The sequence below is a fragment of the Dipodomys spectabilis genome, unplaced genomic scaffold (assembly GCF_019054845.1).
Source record: "Dipodomys spectabilis isolate Male_0828 unplaced genomic scaffold, ASM1905484v1 ptg000628l, whole genome shotgun sequence".
Lineage (NCBI taxonomy): Eukaryota > Metazoa > Chordata > Mammalia > Rodentia > Heteromyidae > Dipodomys > Dipodomys spectabilis.
In genome coordinates, this window is record NW_024871305.1 from 2,137,674 (window position 1) to 2,156,262 (window position 18,589).

Below are 18,589 nucleotides of genomic sequence, written 5' to 3' on the forward strand. Positions count from 1 at the left end.
TAATGTTTTTTGTATTCTGAGAAACCCCATGTGCCGTTCCAAAAGTGAAATATAATTGAGCCCTTGTTCATACCTTCAGTTATCTGGTCTCTCACAGTTAGAAGCAAGGTTTTCCAAATAAGTAAGTAGTTGATTCAAGATCCTTCCACTTCTCTTTTCCCTCCTCTCAGAGCCTACCTCCCTCCTCAAGGGCTGCTAGATTTTCCTGGAACTGAGAAAAAAAATCATTTGCCTCATCCTCCTGTTAGCTTTTTTTGTTTTATTCCATCTCAGTTCAGCCCTGTCTTTATATTTCCTACGATTAAACCCTAAAATTCTGTGGGAGCCTCCCTGCCAGTGAGCAGGTATGAGCTGCCCCGCCTTGTGACTCTCTGAGCTAGCGCCTCTCCAGCCTCAGGGAAGCTGCGGAGCGGGAGCAGCTCCACTCGTGGCTCTCCACTGTCTTCAGACAACCTTCCTCCCTCTTCTAGGACAGCTCATGTGTCCAGCAGCCTGCGTGCTCTCCAGCACAGTGGGACATGGCTGCAGTTCCAGCTACTTGGGATTCTGAGACAAGAGAGTCACTTGAGCCTGGGAATCCTGAGGCCAGTCGGGACAGCGTCCTGAAAAACTTGGTCTCAAAAGCAGAAATGCACTGTGCCAAGCACAGGTGGCTCACGCTTTTAATGCTAGTTACTCAGGAGGGTGAAATCTGAAAGAAAAAAAAAAACTCAGTTCAAAGCCAAGCTGGGCAAGAAAGTCAGCAAGATTCTTATTCCCCAATAAGCTGGGCATGGAGCTGTGGCCCATGCAGTATAGCTCTAGTCCTGAGCAAGAAAAACCTCAAGGACAATGCCCAGTGAAAGGCTTCCCTCAAAAAAATCACTCGGACATGTGGTCACATACAAAGGAAAAGGAGTTTTTAATGTCAGTGACCTGACAGGCTACCTGGTGGGCAGAGTGGCGGCTGGGTAGGGATATAAACACAGTTTTATAGGTCTGGGTTCCTTGGAACAGGAGAGCAGGACACTGCATTGTGGAAGGGGTTAATAATTACAGTTGTAGCTGAACAAACAAGGGAGAAGGAAATTGCATTTGGGGGAGAGGCTGCCTTTTGAGATTGCAGCTATCTGCCTCACCTTTTTTTGGGAAAAGCCTGTGTCATCTGATTTCCGGGGAGGCAGTTTTGTTTTTGCCAAAGGTCTAAGGTGGCAGACTGGGTAAGAAGATGGAGAAGGAAAGACTAACACCCAGGCCCTGAGTTCAAGTCCCAAGATCCCCGCCGCCCCCACCCCACCCTGTGTGCATTTGCACGTGCACATGTGCACACGCGCATGCACACACACACACACACACACACAAATACATTTTGTTATATGTCGAGAAAATGGAGAAGTCATATTTTGAGAGGTTGACTCTTGGAGTCTTTATTAAAAGACTGGTGACTGCGTGTCAGGCTCCTGTTTCAAAGACCAGCAACCAGCAAATATACTTAACACTGTTAGGAAACTGAACTGTGAAGGCCAGAGAGGAAATAAAGAATAAAAACAATACCAACAAACCAAATCAGCTCCATAGAAGAGCTGAAGTGGGACTCCATGGTGACTGGAGAAGGAGCCCGGAGCCAGGAGAGAGCAAACAAACACAGAGACATATTGCATCGAGTAATAGCATCTGAGCTGGTCCAGACCTAAACAGGGTCGGGACAGGGGGCAGGGTCACGGGAAACTCCCAGTCCCAACACTGGACTGACAGGTTTTAGTAACCTATGGTCCAAGTCCCCGCTCCTGTCTCCAGGGATTCAGGTACACCTATCACCTAGGATGGCGGGAAGGGGGGTTCCCTTCCCCACTAAAAAGGCAAGGTGCCAGACCTTATATGAACATACTCAGGTACAAGCTTAGGTACCAGAAAAGAAATTTCCATCTAGGGAAGATAGGCCTCAACCTTCCACATAGAGAAATCATAGAAGCTATTCAGAGGCGGGTGGTTCAAGCCATTTAGGGTGGTAATCAAGGCAGACTTAGAGCAGTCTCTTATGCAAAGTTTTTCCTAGGTTATGCCACCTGCATTTCTGAAGCAGAGCCCTCCTAGCTCACCTTGAGCGAGGCATCTGCATTTGATGAATGGCCTCTCTCACCTCTAGGCTTTTCAGCACTGGATAGACAATTCCCTCCACCCAGCAAGAGGTACCAGAATGGCTCTAAGATGTTCACTTAGCCTCAGCCTCCTTTCTTCAACTTCATAGCTATCTATAGGAGGTAGTGATTCTTCCGATAGAAAATCTCATAGAAATGATTCACATTCAGAACATTGGTAATTATGGGAGGAGATTCACAGGAGTTTAGAAAAAGTCCATCCCAACCCATGTGGACAACTTGGGGGGCTCAAGGCCTCCTTGGAGGAAGTAACTACAGGTGTGGCAGGAAGAAGAAGAAAACTACAATTAGAAGTGGAGCCTGAAAGGCCAGGTGCTGTTGGCTCATGCCTGTAATCCTAGCTACTCAATAGGTTGAGATCTGAGGATCACGGTTCAAAGCCAGCCCAGGCAGGAAGGTCCATGAGACCCTTATCTCCAATAAACCACTCAAAAACCAGAAGTGGTGCTGTGTCTCAAGCGGTAGAGCCCTCGCCTTGAGCTGAACAGCACCCAAGCCCAGAGTTCAAGCCCCACAACCGAAAAAAAAAAAAAAAAGTGGAGCCTGAAGATGTCACCGAGTGGCTGCAACTGCCTGGCAACACTTTAGTGGGTAGCATGGCTTTTGGTTGAGCGAAGGAAGTAGTTTCTTCACACAGAATCTAGTCCTGGTGAAGATTCTGTGCGTACTTCTCAGATGACAACAAAGGATCTTACAGAAGCTTGGTCAATTAGGCAGCAACACCACTTGACAGGACACAGTGAAGTTTGGAAAGAAGTTCCACTGTGAGAGACATGCTACCAGACAACCTCACACACTGCAGAGAAAATGTTCATGGAAGGAAGCGTCAGGACAGCTGTCTTCCTTTAAGAAATTGCTGCCCACACCTAAGCTCGAGTACTCCCTGCCCCATCAGTTAGCCATGATCAATTGTGGGAAAAAAAAACATTTCAATACCAAAAACATATGATATGCTAAAAGTTCGTTCAAGTGGTCCTTAGCTTTTTGTTAGCAATAAAGTATTTCTAATTAAGATATAAAATACATTAAGATATAATATTTCACATATAGCATTATGTCTCAAAATTAATATATTATAATATTATATATTATATAATGATTATTAAATATCACATACATTCAGCAAATAATATAATTATTATATTTTAGACATAATGCTATTTTATGATTAATAGAATTAATAGTGTGGGGTAAACATAGCTTTTTGGTTGTTATTTGTTTTGTGTTGATCCTTGGGTTAAGCTCAGGGCCTGGGTGCTGACCTTGAACTTTTTTTTTTTTTTGGTCAGTCATGGGGCCTGAACTCTGGGCCTGGGTGCTGATCTTGAGCATTTTTGTTCAAGGCTAGCACATTATCATTTGAGCCACAACTCCATTTCTGGCTTTTATTTATGTATTTATGTATTTATTTTAATTTTTAGTAGCAAATTGGAGGTAAGAATTTCATGGACTTTCCTGCCTTGCATGGCTTTGAACTGCAATCCTCATATCTCAGCCTCCTGAGTAGCTAGGATTACAGGTATGAGCCACCAGTGCCTGGCTTAAACATAATTTTCATATGCTCTGAGAAATTGAAAACTTCCATGGCTTGCTTGAATGTGCTATTTACTTCACTATAGTGGTCAGAACCAGCAATGACTCTTCTGAGGTATGCCTGTATCTGAGATGCGTCTGGTGCATACATAGTAAGTATTCAGTTTTATTTTTTTCCTCTGTGGTGCTTCTTGCTTCCTTCCAGCCTTCTGAACTCTATGTCCAACCAATAATTTCCAAAGTATGAATGGAAGTAAGAAATCATTTTAATGAGATGCTTCCAGTTTCTCTTTAAGATTATAATTTTTCCCACTCCTTCAAGGTCTTCCTCCCTCCAGGCCTTGTTTTCCTAGCTGGACATGCTTAGAGCTCTGGGCATGTCCTGTCCTCGGCCAAACAGTTTTTGTATAATATAATCCAATAAGATGGTAGGGGAAACGGAGGCAAAGCAGACCCATAGGTAAGTCAGCTTCCCCGGAGCATAGAAGGGAGAAGGGTTCTGAGCAGAGATGGCGTGCTGGACGGCCTCTAGTACGGGGGTCAAGTCTGGGCTGGTCTTCATATGCATGAACTTGAGGAAGTTCCTCTGCCTGAGAATGTAGTCCTGACCATAGTCCTCCTGCACTTCTTGGGGGAGGTTTTCCAGAATGTTCTTCTCCATCTTGTCCCACACATCACTTGTTCCTGTGATATCTGGGATACAAGAGGGAAGGAAGGAAGAAAGAGTTAGATGTTGGAAGGAAGAAAGAGTCAGGTAGGCCTCTGCTGGTAAGGATGGGTGTTTGCCTTCAAAACTATGTACAGGAAACAGCACAAATGACTGGACTTTTGTGAGATGAAAGATAACAAGCAACCAGCAGCCACTGTGCTCAGGAAACAAGCAGGTTTCATTTGCCTGGTCTTGAGTACTGTCCACATGCAGTCATGTGGTATACTCTGCAGCATCAACTTCTTAGCCATCACAGTGTCTTAAGGTCTACTCACGTATGTATTGTGTACTCATTCTCTTTGCTGCATAGCATCCCGTGGCATTAATATGCCAGAGACTATTGATCCAATATATTGGTACTGAGATGAGACTTTTACAAATATGAAGCTCTTATGAATATGCTACAGAGACTTGTGGGGGGGGGGGGGTTGGAAATGGGGCTTGGGGCTTGAATTTAGGGCCTGGGCACTGTCCCTGATCTTTTCTGCTCATAGATTGTATTCTACCATTTAAGCCACAGTTCCACTTCCACCTTTTTAGTGGTTAACTAGAGATAAAAATCTCATGGACTTTCCTGCTCAGTGACTTCAAATTGTACTCTTCAGACTTCAGCTTCCTGATTAGCTAGGATTACAGGCATAAGCCACCAACACCAGGCAGCTACAGATGTTTTAGTGCATGTTTTTTTGATGACTGTTACATATATAATACATAATGTAATATCTGTGATTTTATATATAATACATTCTATGTACATACATACTGTATGCATATACATATACAGCATACACATAATTTATTAACTATAGAAATAAATCTATATTGATAGAGAAAATTGAACATATAACTTAAAGTGTCTCATGTAATTTTAATTTAATATTTAAAATATATTTTAAATGTAATTTAATACCATCTTAATACAGATTAAGTTAATGAACATAAGTTAAATTTTATATAAATCATATATGATTAACTATAAATATCTTTCTATAAGAGCATATAACATAAAATTAAACAATATATATTTAGTTTAAAATATCGAGAAATACTGCTTCACTATCTAGATTAGATTGGATGTCTTTCTACCATTCATACTGTTCAAATGTGTGTGTGTATATATATATATATATATATATATATATATATACACAAAAGTTCAGTTCCTTGTATTTTACCAGGAAGGAACAAATGCAAAAAGAACCCAGATGCTGGTGGCTCACACCTGTAAACTTAGCTACTCAAGAGGCTGAGATCTGAGGATCCTAGTTCCAATCCAGCCCAGGGAGACAAATCTGAGAGACTCTTATCTCAATTAATGAGCAGAAACCTGGAAGTAGAGATGTGGCTCAAGTGGTAGAGCACCAGCCTTAAGTGAAAAAGCTAAAGGAAAACATCCAGGCCCTCAGTTCAAGCTCCAGTACTGGCACACACAAAAAAAAAATCAATCAATTAATGTTTAAAATTTTAAAAAGGAATATACATATATATATATATATATAGTTTTCAAAAAATGCTTTTATTTCTTGGTAATAGAACACAGACCTCACTTACTCCTAGTTAATGGCTATACTTTTAAGCCATAGAGCATCAATGGCTATAGATCTAAGCCAGAGGCAATAGAAAAGTTTAATGGACAGCTTTTCCAAACCTTGCTAGCTTTCACCACAGTAAGCGATCCTGCACTGAATAGACCTGCACAATCTACCTGTTTGCGCTTGGTCCTTATTTCTGTAAGCAACATTCGCCAAAGTGCAGCCACCCAGTCAAGAAGCACATACATTTTCCATTTCAGCAGCTACAGCAGGTCACTTTCCAATAAGATCACAGCCACCCACACTCTGTCCTGCCCAGTACAAGACTGCTGAGTCCTCTGCAGGGGGAGCCTTTGTGTGCTAGCTTGGCTGACTCAGAATACTAGGGTTGAGAGGGGACAGGGCTGACCTATAAGATCCTGAACTCCAATTATGGAAATGTAAAAGAGCTTTCAATAGCCCCACTGCTGCACTTAGAGAAACAATTACCCTAACAATTACTTAGTTGGTTCTGAGTCTTAAACATAGCCTTTGCCTGTGTGAACTTCTATCCCTCTCCCGAGTCCCTGCCTTCCAAGCTAAGGGATTCCTTTCCCTCTCTACTTCCTGGACTTTTTGACAACTACTTAAATATCTTACAGCCCTAGAAGCTTACTTTATGGGGCAGAAAGCTGTTCAATATCTGTCAACCACCATCTGTCACTTGGGGCATGTACAACCTGCGCATCCCCTGCCACTTGAGGGGACAATAAATGTGTTAATATGACCCAGATCCAAACCCCATCTCTGCTTCACCTTAGCACTATGGCAAGAAAGCTCCTTAAAACTTCACCATGTTCAGCTTTCTCACTGTATGAGGGGGAGACTGAGGTCTATAGCACAGGTGAGGAGAATTAAGTGAGACAAAGCAGGGGAGATTATATCTGCTAAGCATGCAATGTGTGTGCTATTTTTATTGTGGGGCACTGTTTGAATGTCCCAGAATCTCTTTGTCTGTCACCCCATGGATGACTTTTCTTGCCTCTACCTTTAGTTAAATACAAACATGAGGTGTGTTGCTCCATGCTTGGGTCTCCCATTCTCTACTTTCTGGTCTCTTGCTTCCTAGGAGTTCATCAACCAACTGTGAATACGGTGCCCCTGGCAGGATTGAAGGAAGCCAGGCACCATACATGGGGATCTGGCGTCAAGCCCTCTTGCAACTCTAAATCATTCCCTGAAGGTCCAGAGAGCCATTGCTTTAAAATAGAATCATCCCAAGAAGAAGGTTTTTCTGTCTCCCAGCCTCTGTGGGAGGGTGAGACCCTAACTTCTTCCCATTCATGCTAACCAACCCTTTGCTCTCTGACTTGTCTGGCTCTGTTGAACCCCACTCAAGTCACCTCTGTACCAATCAGAGTGGAATCCGGCTCTGGATGGCTACTACTGTGTTCACTCCTTTAGTGTCTTGCTATGTTCCTCTTGGACAACACGGAAGGGTTCAACTCATGCTCTCTCTTAGACCAAGAAGGCTTTGGGGGTTCCTTCCCAGATGAACTTTGAGGGGCTTTTAGGCTAGGACACCTACTTGTTCGGAAGCCTCCAGGTTGGATAATGATGACTTTTACTCCCCACTTGGAAAGTTCTTGTCTCAGAATAGATGAAAACATAGTCAGGGCAGCCTTCGTTGAATTGTAGGCCGCCATCTTCATCAGTGGGACTGATCCTATGGGAACATGGGAGAGAAAAAGAATCATAGGTGGTATTTTCATCCACCTGTAATCAGGAGAGCAGATATTCTTACCCCTGTCTATGTGGCTTTGTTGGCCTCCATCTTTCTTAGCAACTCCATTGTAGCTGCCATAATCAATAGCCCAGTAGAAAGCTCACTCCCCCCACAACTTCTAAATGGAATGTGACTTAGGTGGTAGGATCACCAGCCTCAACCACTTGTCTTTCCAGGGTAACCAACCTTCATTCTGAGGATTCTGATCATGTATCTTTTGAGGAATCCACTACTCAATCCACCACAGAAATAGTGAATAAACTCAGCTAATACCTACCTGTTGCAATGAGGAAGAGTACGCACATGGGGACCAACTCGGAAAGGTATGAGAAAGATCCCAGTCATCTGACAGATAGCCATTGTCTCACCTTCATCACATTTAACTTAGGGAGTCTGGAATTTGAAAATCTGGTTTGTCATTAGATCCATTGTAAGGAAAGAGGTCTAAAAGATAGCACCAAAGGAATCCAGAAAGTGGGAAGTGATTTGTTTGGAATAAGCGTTCATGAAGATGTAATCAGGATGAGATGATCTTAGTGGAGCATCCTAGCCCAGAGCCAGGGGCTCACACCTGCCATCCTAGCTACTCAGGAGGCTTAGATCTGAGGATCCTGGTTCAAAGCCAACCTGGGCAGGAAAGTCTGTGAGACTCTAATCTCCAGTGAACCACCAGAAACCTGAAATGGAGCACTAGCCTTGAGCAAAAAAGTTCAAGGACAGTGCCCAAGCCCTGAGTTCAAGCCCCAAGACTGACCCCCAAAAAAACCCAAGAGCATCCTAGAGGATGGATTCTAACTCCCAGGATGATCTACAACCACTATGGAAAGCAAATGTCAAGGACAAGTTTTCTGCCAGAGACTTCAGAAAGAAAGCAGCTTTGCTAATACCTTGAGTCAGATTTCTGGCCTTCCTAACTAAAGAAACAAATTTCCATTGGACCCAAAATAGTATAGCTCCATATCTTGCCAAAACTTTCCCTGGTCAACGAAGCATTTACTGGGTGAATGGACAGATGTACAGCTATATAATGGAACACAACTCAGCCATCAAAAGGATTGAATTTGTTGTATATAGCCACATAGATGTCTAAAAGTAATTACTGTTGAAGTAGAAAAGCAAACAAAAATGAATAGTTATTCTATGCCATGCTTATATTTAGGTAAAATTCTATAATAAGCAAACTAATCCCTAGTGAGAGAAACATATCAAAGGTAAGCTGTAATGTGGGAGAACTATTACCTGAATAGCATTCCTCAAAAATCCATACGTGGATAGCCCACCCCTCCATGTGATGGTATTTAGAAATGGGGCCTTCAGGACACAAATAAGTAGTAAAGATGGAGCCCTCCAGACAGATTAGAGTCTTTTTAAGAAGAGACACCAGACGGCTTCCTCCCTCCCTCCACCATGTAAGGACAGAGAAAAGAGGGGCCATATGCAAGGCAGAGCCTGGCCAGGCTAGCACCCTGACCTCTGACTTCCAGTCTCCAGAACTCTTAGAACATAAGTTTCCAGTGTTTAAGCCATTCAGTCTGTGGCGTTTTGTTATAACAACTTGAGACGAATCTACCCAGTCACCAACAGGACATGTTTTAACCAACCATCTGCAGAACTACACGCTCACTCCACCGCTCCTGGACCTAGACAGTAACCTTCTTATTCTGACTTAATGTAGGTACCATGAATACACCCTTCCCCTGCAAGCTTTTCTGCCTCTGTGAACCTCTCCATGGCTTTGTTCTCTACCTGGCCGGCGACAAATCCAGCATTCACTTTTTTTTGGGTGGGGGTAGGGGGGAGGTGGTTCGATCATGGGGCCTGAACTCTGGGCCTGGGCACTGTCCCTCAGCTCTTCAGCTCAAGGCTAGCGCTCTACCACTTGAGACACAGCGCCACTTCCGGCTTTTTTTTTTTTTTTGCTTATGTGGTGCTGAGGAATCAAACCAAGGGCCTCATGCATGCAAGGCAAGCACTCTACCACTGAGCCATCTTCCCAGCCCCTCCAGCATTCACTTTGTGGATCACTTGTCTTTTCCCCCAATGTCTTCATGTCCTCTGAGATGACACAAGTTGTCGGCCATAATTATCAACACCAGAAAATAAGGTCTAGTTATGCAGAAATTACACAGCAGAGGGCAGAAGATTGCAGCCTTTCAGCAAAGGAGGTACCAAGGCCCCATGCCTACTGCAGCTTTGTCTGTAGCTACTAGCTTTGCTCTCAGCCAGCTTCTGCCTACACCAAACTCAGCTGGAGTCAAAATTCACTCCTTTATTCCACTTTCCATGCTAATAAATACAAATCAACCCATGACTCCAGGAAAGACAGGTTTCCATTAGCAGAAGCTTGAAAGAATACCTGATGGCTTCCTTGTAACCTGACAATCTCACAGACTGTGACAAGCTTTTTGTTTATTAGACTCAAAGCATATTACATGTATGTATAGTTATATTACAATGAAACCTTTTTATACAATTAATATACAACAATAAAGGTTTTGTGTGCGGGTCCTAGGACTTGGATTCAGTGCCTAGGTACAATACCTTTATTTTTTTTCCCCTCAAAACTGGCACTTTACCAGTTAAGCCACAGCTCCCCCTTCTGGCTTTTTGCTGGTCAAGTAGAGATAAAAGTCTCATGGACTTTCCCAACTGGGGCTGGCTTTGAGCCACAATCCCCAGCTCTCAGCTTCCTGAGTAGTTAGATTACAGATGTGAGCCATCGGTACTCAACTTAAAGAAACAACATAAGAATAAATTAAGCTTTAAGATGAAATTTTTAAAAAAAGCAAAGCCTGGGACCTTGTTACCAAAGTATGGTACAACAGCCACCCACCAAAGGAATCACCCCTCCCCAAAATGTGGAGGGCAGAGACTGAGAATTGCTAATCTCAGTACCTTTGCACTTAATGCATGCTGTCCTGATTTTTACCCTATCTCCTGCCGTTTGACGTGTCAAAAGGCAAGATTCAAATCGCAATCAACTCCAAGTCCCTGAGGCTTGAGTCATTTCAGAAGGGTTTATTCTCAACTGTTCACATACAAGCACTAGGCATGACTATATATTCGCAATTTACTAGGTGATTTCCTAAGAGAAAAACTGGCCAGAAAAAGTTCTCAGATCTCACAAACAAGAGGATTTTCCACCTGCCCTTTGTGCAAAGAGTTGCCCCTAAATTCTTTAGATCTGTAGTTAAATATTTATGGAACTAGCTTGCTGGAAGTGTCTATAAAGCGCTAACCTGTGTGTGGGAGAGGAGACATGGTAAATTTAGTAGTTTAGGAGACACATCTCACAGAGTGCACATGGAAAAATCTACAGGGAATATTCCATCGTCATTATCTGCCCCCTGCACAAGAGCAACAATGCTGAGAACTTCATATAGATTATTTCACTTGCTCCTCAGGACCTCTCTGTGTGGTCAGCGCCATTACTTCACCCACTTATGGGGAGAAAATGCAGGCTTAGAGTAGCCACTTAAGCCCTAGCCAAGTTGCTAGTTGGACTGTCCCCCATCTAGCAAGTAGGGTGCTCCAACATACTGACTCCCAGAGGAAGTGATTATGAGCTATTCTTGAACCAGGACCCTGGGATAGAAGGAGAGACCCAGGGAGTAGCAAGGAGCTGCAGGAAGGAAAAGATGAAGAGAATGAGTGACAAAGAGAGAAACAGAAGTTAGAGACGTTGATGGCTTCAGTCTGCTTGTGAGAATTCCAGACAGGAAGTGAATACAGACTATAATAATAATCCTCTCCTTACAGTGTGTATTTGCTCACTTTTGTTTGGCTTACTGAGCACCTGAGAGAAGGAAAATGAGAGATGAACCTTCTGGATTTAGCAGAAAAGGAAAGGGAGAAAGACAGTCAAGACTTGGGAACAAGAAAAGGCAGAGAAATGAAGGTAACCTCCAAGATGAGGGGCTAGAAGCTAAAGATGTTTCCAAGCAGAGACGTAACCAAATGGGATGTGCATTACAATATGTTTTGTGGTATGAAATTTAGCCTTCCTCTCAATCTATCCTTGAGGTCTAATAAAAGCTATTTTCTGAATTGCTTTGCCTTTGGGAGATGTAACAAAATGCTAACTGTTAACTCACTATGGTGTAAATTAGAATGAGGAGAAAATGTCCATGGAGACCTGGTTATGTGAAAGTGGGAGGAGCAGAATTGATTGATTGATTAATGGTTATTGAACTTGGAACTTGCTAAATAGGTGCTCTGCCCCCCAGCCTTTCTCTCTCTCTTTTTTCTTTTTCTATGTCTTTTTCTTTTTGCTTTAGTTATTTTTTTTGTCCAGAACAATCTTCAGTCTGCAATCCTCCTATTTCTTCTAAGTAGCTGGGGTTACAGGAATATACCATCAGGCTGAACTGGAACAGACTTTAAATTTGGGGAAAAGGAAAGCATTTAGAATAGACAATTAGAAGCATTGGATATGATGTAAATTACAGATAAATATTGGCCTAAAGAGAGCCAGACTGAGATGACAAAAGGAGCGTTTATTGTTGTTTTAAGAACCCAAGTCTTGTTAAGAATGTTGTTAGACACATTTATAAGATGATTTCTTTGTTGCTTTGTATATCCCTCCCCCACAGTATAACCCCTGCTTTCACTGTATTTGATGTTGTTATAATTTGTGGAGGGGAAGGGGAAAAACAAATCGTTTAAATAGGGATACAGGTGGACCCATTGCAACAAAGAGATGTACAAGTCGTTATGTCGAAAACAAACTTTACAACTTTGGTGGGAGGGGTGAGGGGTGGGAGGAGGATGGGATGGGAAGGGATGGGAAGGGGAAACAAAGGAGGAGGCTGCAATGCTTGATAAGAAATGCACTCATTATCTTGCCCATGTAATTGTAAAAATAATAAAAAAAAAACAATAAAACAAAAACAATTAAAAAATTTTAAAAAAAAAGAATGTTGTTAGACTAAATTAGACTTTGCCAGAAAACCATGCAGACATCCAGGTACAGAGAAAGGTTTATTGCCAGTAAAGAGGCCAGAAGACCCCTTCTCACAGGAGAGAAGGGAAAAGAAGTGCTGGCTATTGTCTGCGGTGATCTATATAACCTGGGAAGGTTAGGAAGGGCAGAAGGGGAGATGGAGATGGAGACCCCCGTATAGACGTGTGAACCAGGGGCTTCATCATGGCGGATGAGGATTTATGGCTGCTGCCCAAGTTGTAGATAAGGGTCCTGCAGCTGCCCTGGCCTGGAGGTCACTTTAAGGGGCTCTTACCACCTCTTAGGGTGGTAGCTGCCCCCCGAGGAGCGCCATCCCAAGGTAAAGGGGATTGGTGGCTGATTATTTACTTCCTTTGTTACAGGGTCCTGGTGTTGTCTAGGAAGGTAGGAAGGTAGCGTGCCAAGCTGTGGAGAGGGGAAGGAGCATGGTAAGCTGTGGGAAGGGAGCTCATTGGGCTAACCAACATCTAAGTTAAAGTTAAAACTACCAAGAAGCTGAGTGAGCTTTGATTGACCAATAAAGGAGAAGTACTCCTTATTTGAAAAGAAACTGAAGTGGGCCTAAACTATCCAGGTCAAACTACTTATAGTACCTCCTTATTGATGTCATAAAAAAAATTGCCAACAACTTAGAAAAGTAACCTTATTATCTTTTCCTGCTAGAGGTCAGTAAGTCCCCATGTACTATCCTTAAGATGTCAGCAAGACAGGTTCTTCCTGAAGGCTCTACGGAAAAATTATTTCCCTCCACTTTTCCCTCTGCTAGAAGCTGTCTGCATGCCATGGCTCGTGGCCACTTCATCCATTTTCAAAGCCAAGCTGGGTAGAATGTGCTGATTACTGTCTGACTCTGACTTTCCTGCTTCCTATGAGGACCTTTGTGACTATGTCAGATTCATCTACATAATCCAGGCTAGTATCTCCATCTCAAAACCCCTCATCTCTATGTAGTATCATGACATAATTTCAGGTATTTGAAAATTCCAGGGATTCAGATGAGAACGCACTTGGAGGGATTTTTCTCTGCCTAACAGACCAGCTACCCATGTAACAGCAGCCTGCAATTGTCTCTATGGGGTTATTTGTGGCTCTGCAGGCTCAAATAATCCAAACAGGGTTAATCATTCCAGCTCATTAGGTGACAGAGAGACCAGATTCAAGCTAATCTGATGGGCCAGGGCAGCAGGGCTCCTTTCAGAGAACAGATATTCATTATCCTGAGTCTCCCTCCATGTTCCCTGCTTCAAACCCAGAAAAAATAGCAGCAGTGAACTCTCGGATCATGTTTCCTCCCAAGCCACTAGCACATCAACCCCAGAACTGTTTGTTCCCCAGAGCTCAAGAAGATATCCAATGCACGGGCATTGTTTACTTGAATTGTTGTCTGACTATTTGTTCTTTTGAAGTAGGGCAACGTAAGTCAGCAAATATTACATCCTGACCTGTGGTACTGAGGTTGCCTATCACAGGGAACGATCCTCCAGGTAACACAACTGAGAAGGACTCATGGGGTTTCCGCAGTGTAAACAGAGGGTGATATTTGCCTGCCTTGCTTAGGGTAAAGAGCAAAGAGCAGGGTTCAGAGAGCTTTGAAAACATGCATTTAGACAGCAGATAAGAGTTTATGTATGAAAAGATTTGTAAGGGCCATAGAGGAGACGCAAGCCAAGAGTGACCCAGCCCTGCCTTTGCATGCCTAGCTTTCCTGTCCAGCCCACCAAGAACGTAAGCACCTAATCTTGTGACTGTCACCCCATGACTCACCAACCAACCATGTGCGACAATGGTGACTCACCTCCCATACTGCTGATAGCCACCAGCCTGCCCTTGGATTTCCTAAGCAGAGGCAAAAATGTCTTCGTGACTTCCACAGATCCAAAGAAGTTCACAGCCATGCATCTTTTGTAATCGTTCATGGGAATGAGCTCGCCGTCTATAGGGAAGCCGATGATTCCAGCATTGTTGATGACAGCCCACAGCCCTAGGGACCAAAAGGAACAGCTCTCAGCCCTCACCTCCATCAGGGAAGTAGGGTCTTTGTGGTCTGTGGGAAAGGATGGTGCAGCACATAGAAGGTAGTAAGAAGTCTGTGTCTGGCATTGAAGTTTCAAATGCTTCCTCCTGTTTTCTCACAAAAGAGTGTGTAAGGACCTTACCCCCATGTTTACAATAATGTGGAATGATCTGGGTCCTCCTTTATCCATAAACTAGAAAAAAGTCCTATTCCTTCTGCTTCACCTAGGTCACTGATCTCTACTCTAGGTCAACCCCCACCAGCCCCCAGTCCCCAAGAACAAGAGCCTCTGGTGGAAACTGTACAGCTTGAGAACATCCTGGGGGTTATCAGAAAAAAAGGTCACCTGATCAATATTTAGCTTTGCAAACTCTGTGAGCTCATAGCATGAGCCAGGACAGCCAGTGAACAGGGCGGGGGAGGGGGGGGCTTCTGGGGAAATCCTGCTTACGTTGGCATTTAAGTGCTATGCAGATTTCACCTGTCAGAACTATTCCTCTTCTGGTTTCTTTTGAACTGTTCAAAAGTGTAAAAAAAGAAAAAACCATTCATGCTCACAGACCACAAGAAAACAGGTGACAGACCCCGATCACATACTTTTCATGTCTTGATATGTGGAACTCTTTTCTTCTCGATTGTTATTCAATATGCAATATGTGGTTGTGAAATATTGCATTCCACTGTACTGTGGAGCAGAACTTATTGCCACTGTGCAATTGTGCTTTGTACAGGCTCACCTGCGAGAGGATTCTTAGCTTGCCAATAAGTCCATTGTACCTATAGGGCTAGATAAAATAGTTTAATAATAATTAATATTGGTTAATAAAAAATATGTGAATAGTATGCTGTGTGGGAGCACAGGCCAGTGGCTGGCCCTGGTACAGGAGCTGTGATTTGTTGGTTTACCTATGGATAAAGGATAAAGAAAGAGGCCTATCCTGGAACTACAGAGAATGATCAGTGAGCTAGGAGGAGAAAACAGGAAATCTGGAGATCCCAAAGCCAACGAGTAGAGTGTGAGTTTACCATGGAAAGGTGAAGTCTTAGTCTTCGGGTGAATGCTGACAACTTTGCCAGGCCAGTTAGGAAGGCATGGCTAGAGCCAGCATCTATTTGACTTATAAAGAGGTAAGACACCGAGGCTGACATGGTCTCAGAAAGCATGGCCACTAGGGAAGGGAAAGAGAAAGGACGGTGGGTAATGGAGGCCCATAATTATAAACCTATTTCATTCCTAATCTGGGAAGGTCTAATGTGTGTGGGTATTGCTGGAGGAAGCCAGCAAGGATGAGATTCATGGGAGAATAATTCATGGGGATGACACCCAGAGAATGGGGCAGGGCACTCTGCAAGGTTCAGAAGCACAGAGCCGCTTTTGTCTGCAGAGCGCTTGCCTGTGCTTGGGGCTCAGCTCTGGTAGCTGCTGGTGCATGGAGACAGGATGGCCGCCAGAGAGCCCAGACTTAGAGTCCAGCACTGGTAAACAGGGAGAAAGGCTCTCGAGGGCACAGGTAACCAAGGCAGTACCTTTGTCCTGAATCTTTTCCACGACTTTGCTGTAAGCATCTTTTATCTGCTCTGGCTTGGTGATGTCCATCTGCAGCACAGAGAGACGCGAAGAGCAGGATTTTTGCAATTCTTTGGCTCCGGCACTCTTCTTATCCAGAACTCCAGCGAATACTGTGAAGCCCAGCTTGTCCAGATGCTTGGCCAAACCATGGCCAAACCCCGTGTCAGAGCCTGCAAAAGGCCAAGAGAAGCCGAGACTGACAACTTTCTCTATGTAAAGAAAGGCGAATGGGATAGAATTGGGTGGGTGATGAGGGTGGTCAGAAGGCATGAGTGAGAAGAGCAGAGCCGAGGGAGATTGCTGATCCAATCCAAGGGTGGGTGGCACCTAGAGAGCGTAGAGAAAAACCATCAACACCACAGCGTAACATTTTCCACCTATGCTCTATGAAACTACTTGTTTGTCTTATACAATTTGTTTTTCTAATAGCCATGCTGAAGCTGGGTAGTGGTTGCTCATGCTTATAATCCTAGCTTCTCAGGAGGCTGAGGTCTGAGGCTCGCAGTTCAAAGGCAGCCTGGGCAGGCAACACCAGTGAGATTTTTCTCTTCAATTAACCATCCAAAAAAGCTGCAAGTGTGGCTCAAGTGGCTGAGTACCAGCCTTGAGTGAAAAAGGTAAGGCCCTTAGTTCAAGCCTCAAGACTGGCGGAAGAAAGAAAGAAAGAAAGAAAGAAAGAAAGAAAGAAAGAAAGAAAGAAAGAAAGAAAGAAAGAAAGAAAGAAAGAAAGAAAGAAAGAAAGAAAGAAAGAAAGAAAGAAAGAAAGGAAGGAAAGAGAGAGAGAGGGAGGGAGGGAGGGAGGGAGGGAGGGAGGAAGGAAGGAAGGAAGGAAGGAAGGAAGGAAGGAAGGAAGGAAGGAAGGAAGGAAGGAAGGAAGGAAGGGAGAGAGAGAGAGAGAAAGAGGGAGGGAGGGAGGGAGAGAGGGAAGGAAGGAAGGAAGACAGGCAGGCAGAGGGAAGAGGGAGGAGGAAAGAAGGAGGAAGGGAGGAGGGAGGGAGAAAGAAAGAGAAAAGAAGGAAGGGAGAAAATAAAAGAAATTAACCAAATGTCCATCAACTGCAGATTATATATACAAAATGTGTTCTAGCCATACAAGATGAATTACTGATCAATAAAGATAAATGAAATAGTGATACTAACAACATGAATGAACCTTCAAAACATGGCGTTATGTGCAGAAAGCCAGGGTGGCAGATAAAGGAACAAGAGCAAGGAAGCAATGTTTCGATCATAACTATAGAACGACCTCACAGACGTTTTGAAAAGCAGCACTTTGAACAGTTTTGTGAAATCTTGGATCTTCCCATCTTAGGAAAGTTCTTGGGAATAGCCCGGCACAATGGAGGCAAGAGAAGGAAACTGAGCAGAGACCACATGAACTCTACAGAAGCCTTGTGATCTTAGAAAGGAGTAAAAGTTAAGAAATCCTCCCACCTTGTCTTGTCTTGTCTTGTAGGTAATGATTTGATGCAAGGAATCCCTGTCCCCATAGGATTTAGATGAGACTCACAGATAGATGCCTTGGGTCCCACCTTACAAGAAGGCTGGACCCAGCGTGTCCAAACCCTTCCTTTACTCTTTACAAATGACTAGTTGAACTTCTTTGTCCTTCTGGTCAATTTCAATAAACATATTTTATTATCCTAACTTTGGTAAGGATTCCCTCCTCCCACCAGATCCTGGCTAGCACACCATCCATATTAAGAAGGTTGTTTTGGAACTGGCAGTGAATTTATAAAGCCAAAGCTTACAAGAAACCATCTGCTTTGTGTTCAATGGTGAGAGGCCTGCGCTTGAGCCTGATTCTGTGTTCCTGCCTGGCCAGCCTGCCTCTCTGCTCAGACTCCAGGTCTGTGGAATGGGCTTATGGAATGGGTTAGTGTCTGTGTGGTGCTTAGTGGAGCTGTTTCAATGCTGACTTGAGGGCTCTTTCTATAACTGACACTATGTGTAGCATAACAATAGACAAAGAGTTTGCCCCTAATGCCAGGCTGCTGGGCATCTTGGTTAAGAATGGGGCTGTTGTGGTTCAGTGGTAGAGTGTTTTCCTAGCATGCATAAAGCCCTGGGTTTGATTCCTCAGTATGGCGAAAAAAGCCGGAAGTGGTGCTGTGACTCAAATGGAAGAGTGCTAGCCTTGAGCAAAAAGGATAGTGCCCAGGCTCTGAGTTCAAGTCCCAGTACTGACAAAAACAAAAAGAATCAGGCTGCTTGCCTGCCTTTTGGCTGCTTACAAGCTCAGGAAAAGCATGCAGAACTGGCTGCAGCCGCCACTTCCTCGTGTGAAAAGTTTAGAGTTCGTTTGTTTTTAGCCTGGTACTTTCTGGGCAGGCACTGTATCACTTGAGCATGTCTTTAGCCCAGA

General features: G+C 43.8%; 1 protein-coding gene across 1 annotated transcript in view; it reads right to left on the bottom strand.

Moving 5' to 3' along the window:
• Positions 1-3,987: 3,987 nt before the first annotated feature.
• Positions 3,988-18,589, bottom strand: part of Hsd17b2 (hydroxysteroid 17-beta dehydrogenase 2) — a 30,479-nt gene continuing 15,877 nt past the window's right edge. Inside the window, exons 2-5 of the mRNA XM_042671451.1 lie at positions 16,182-16,394; positions 14,436-14,621; positions 7,480-7,617; positions 3,988-4,364 (exon numbers count right to left, since the gene is read on the bottom strand). Coding sequence (XP_042527385.1) covers positions 4,021-4,364; positions 7,480-7,617; positions 14,436-14,621; positions 16,182-16,394 — 881 coding nt within the window. The 3' untranslated portion in view covers positions 3,988-4,020. The remainder of the gene's footprint in view (positions 4,365-7,479; positions 7,618-14,435; positions 14,622-16,181; positions 16,395-18,589) is intronic.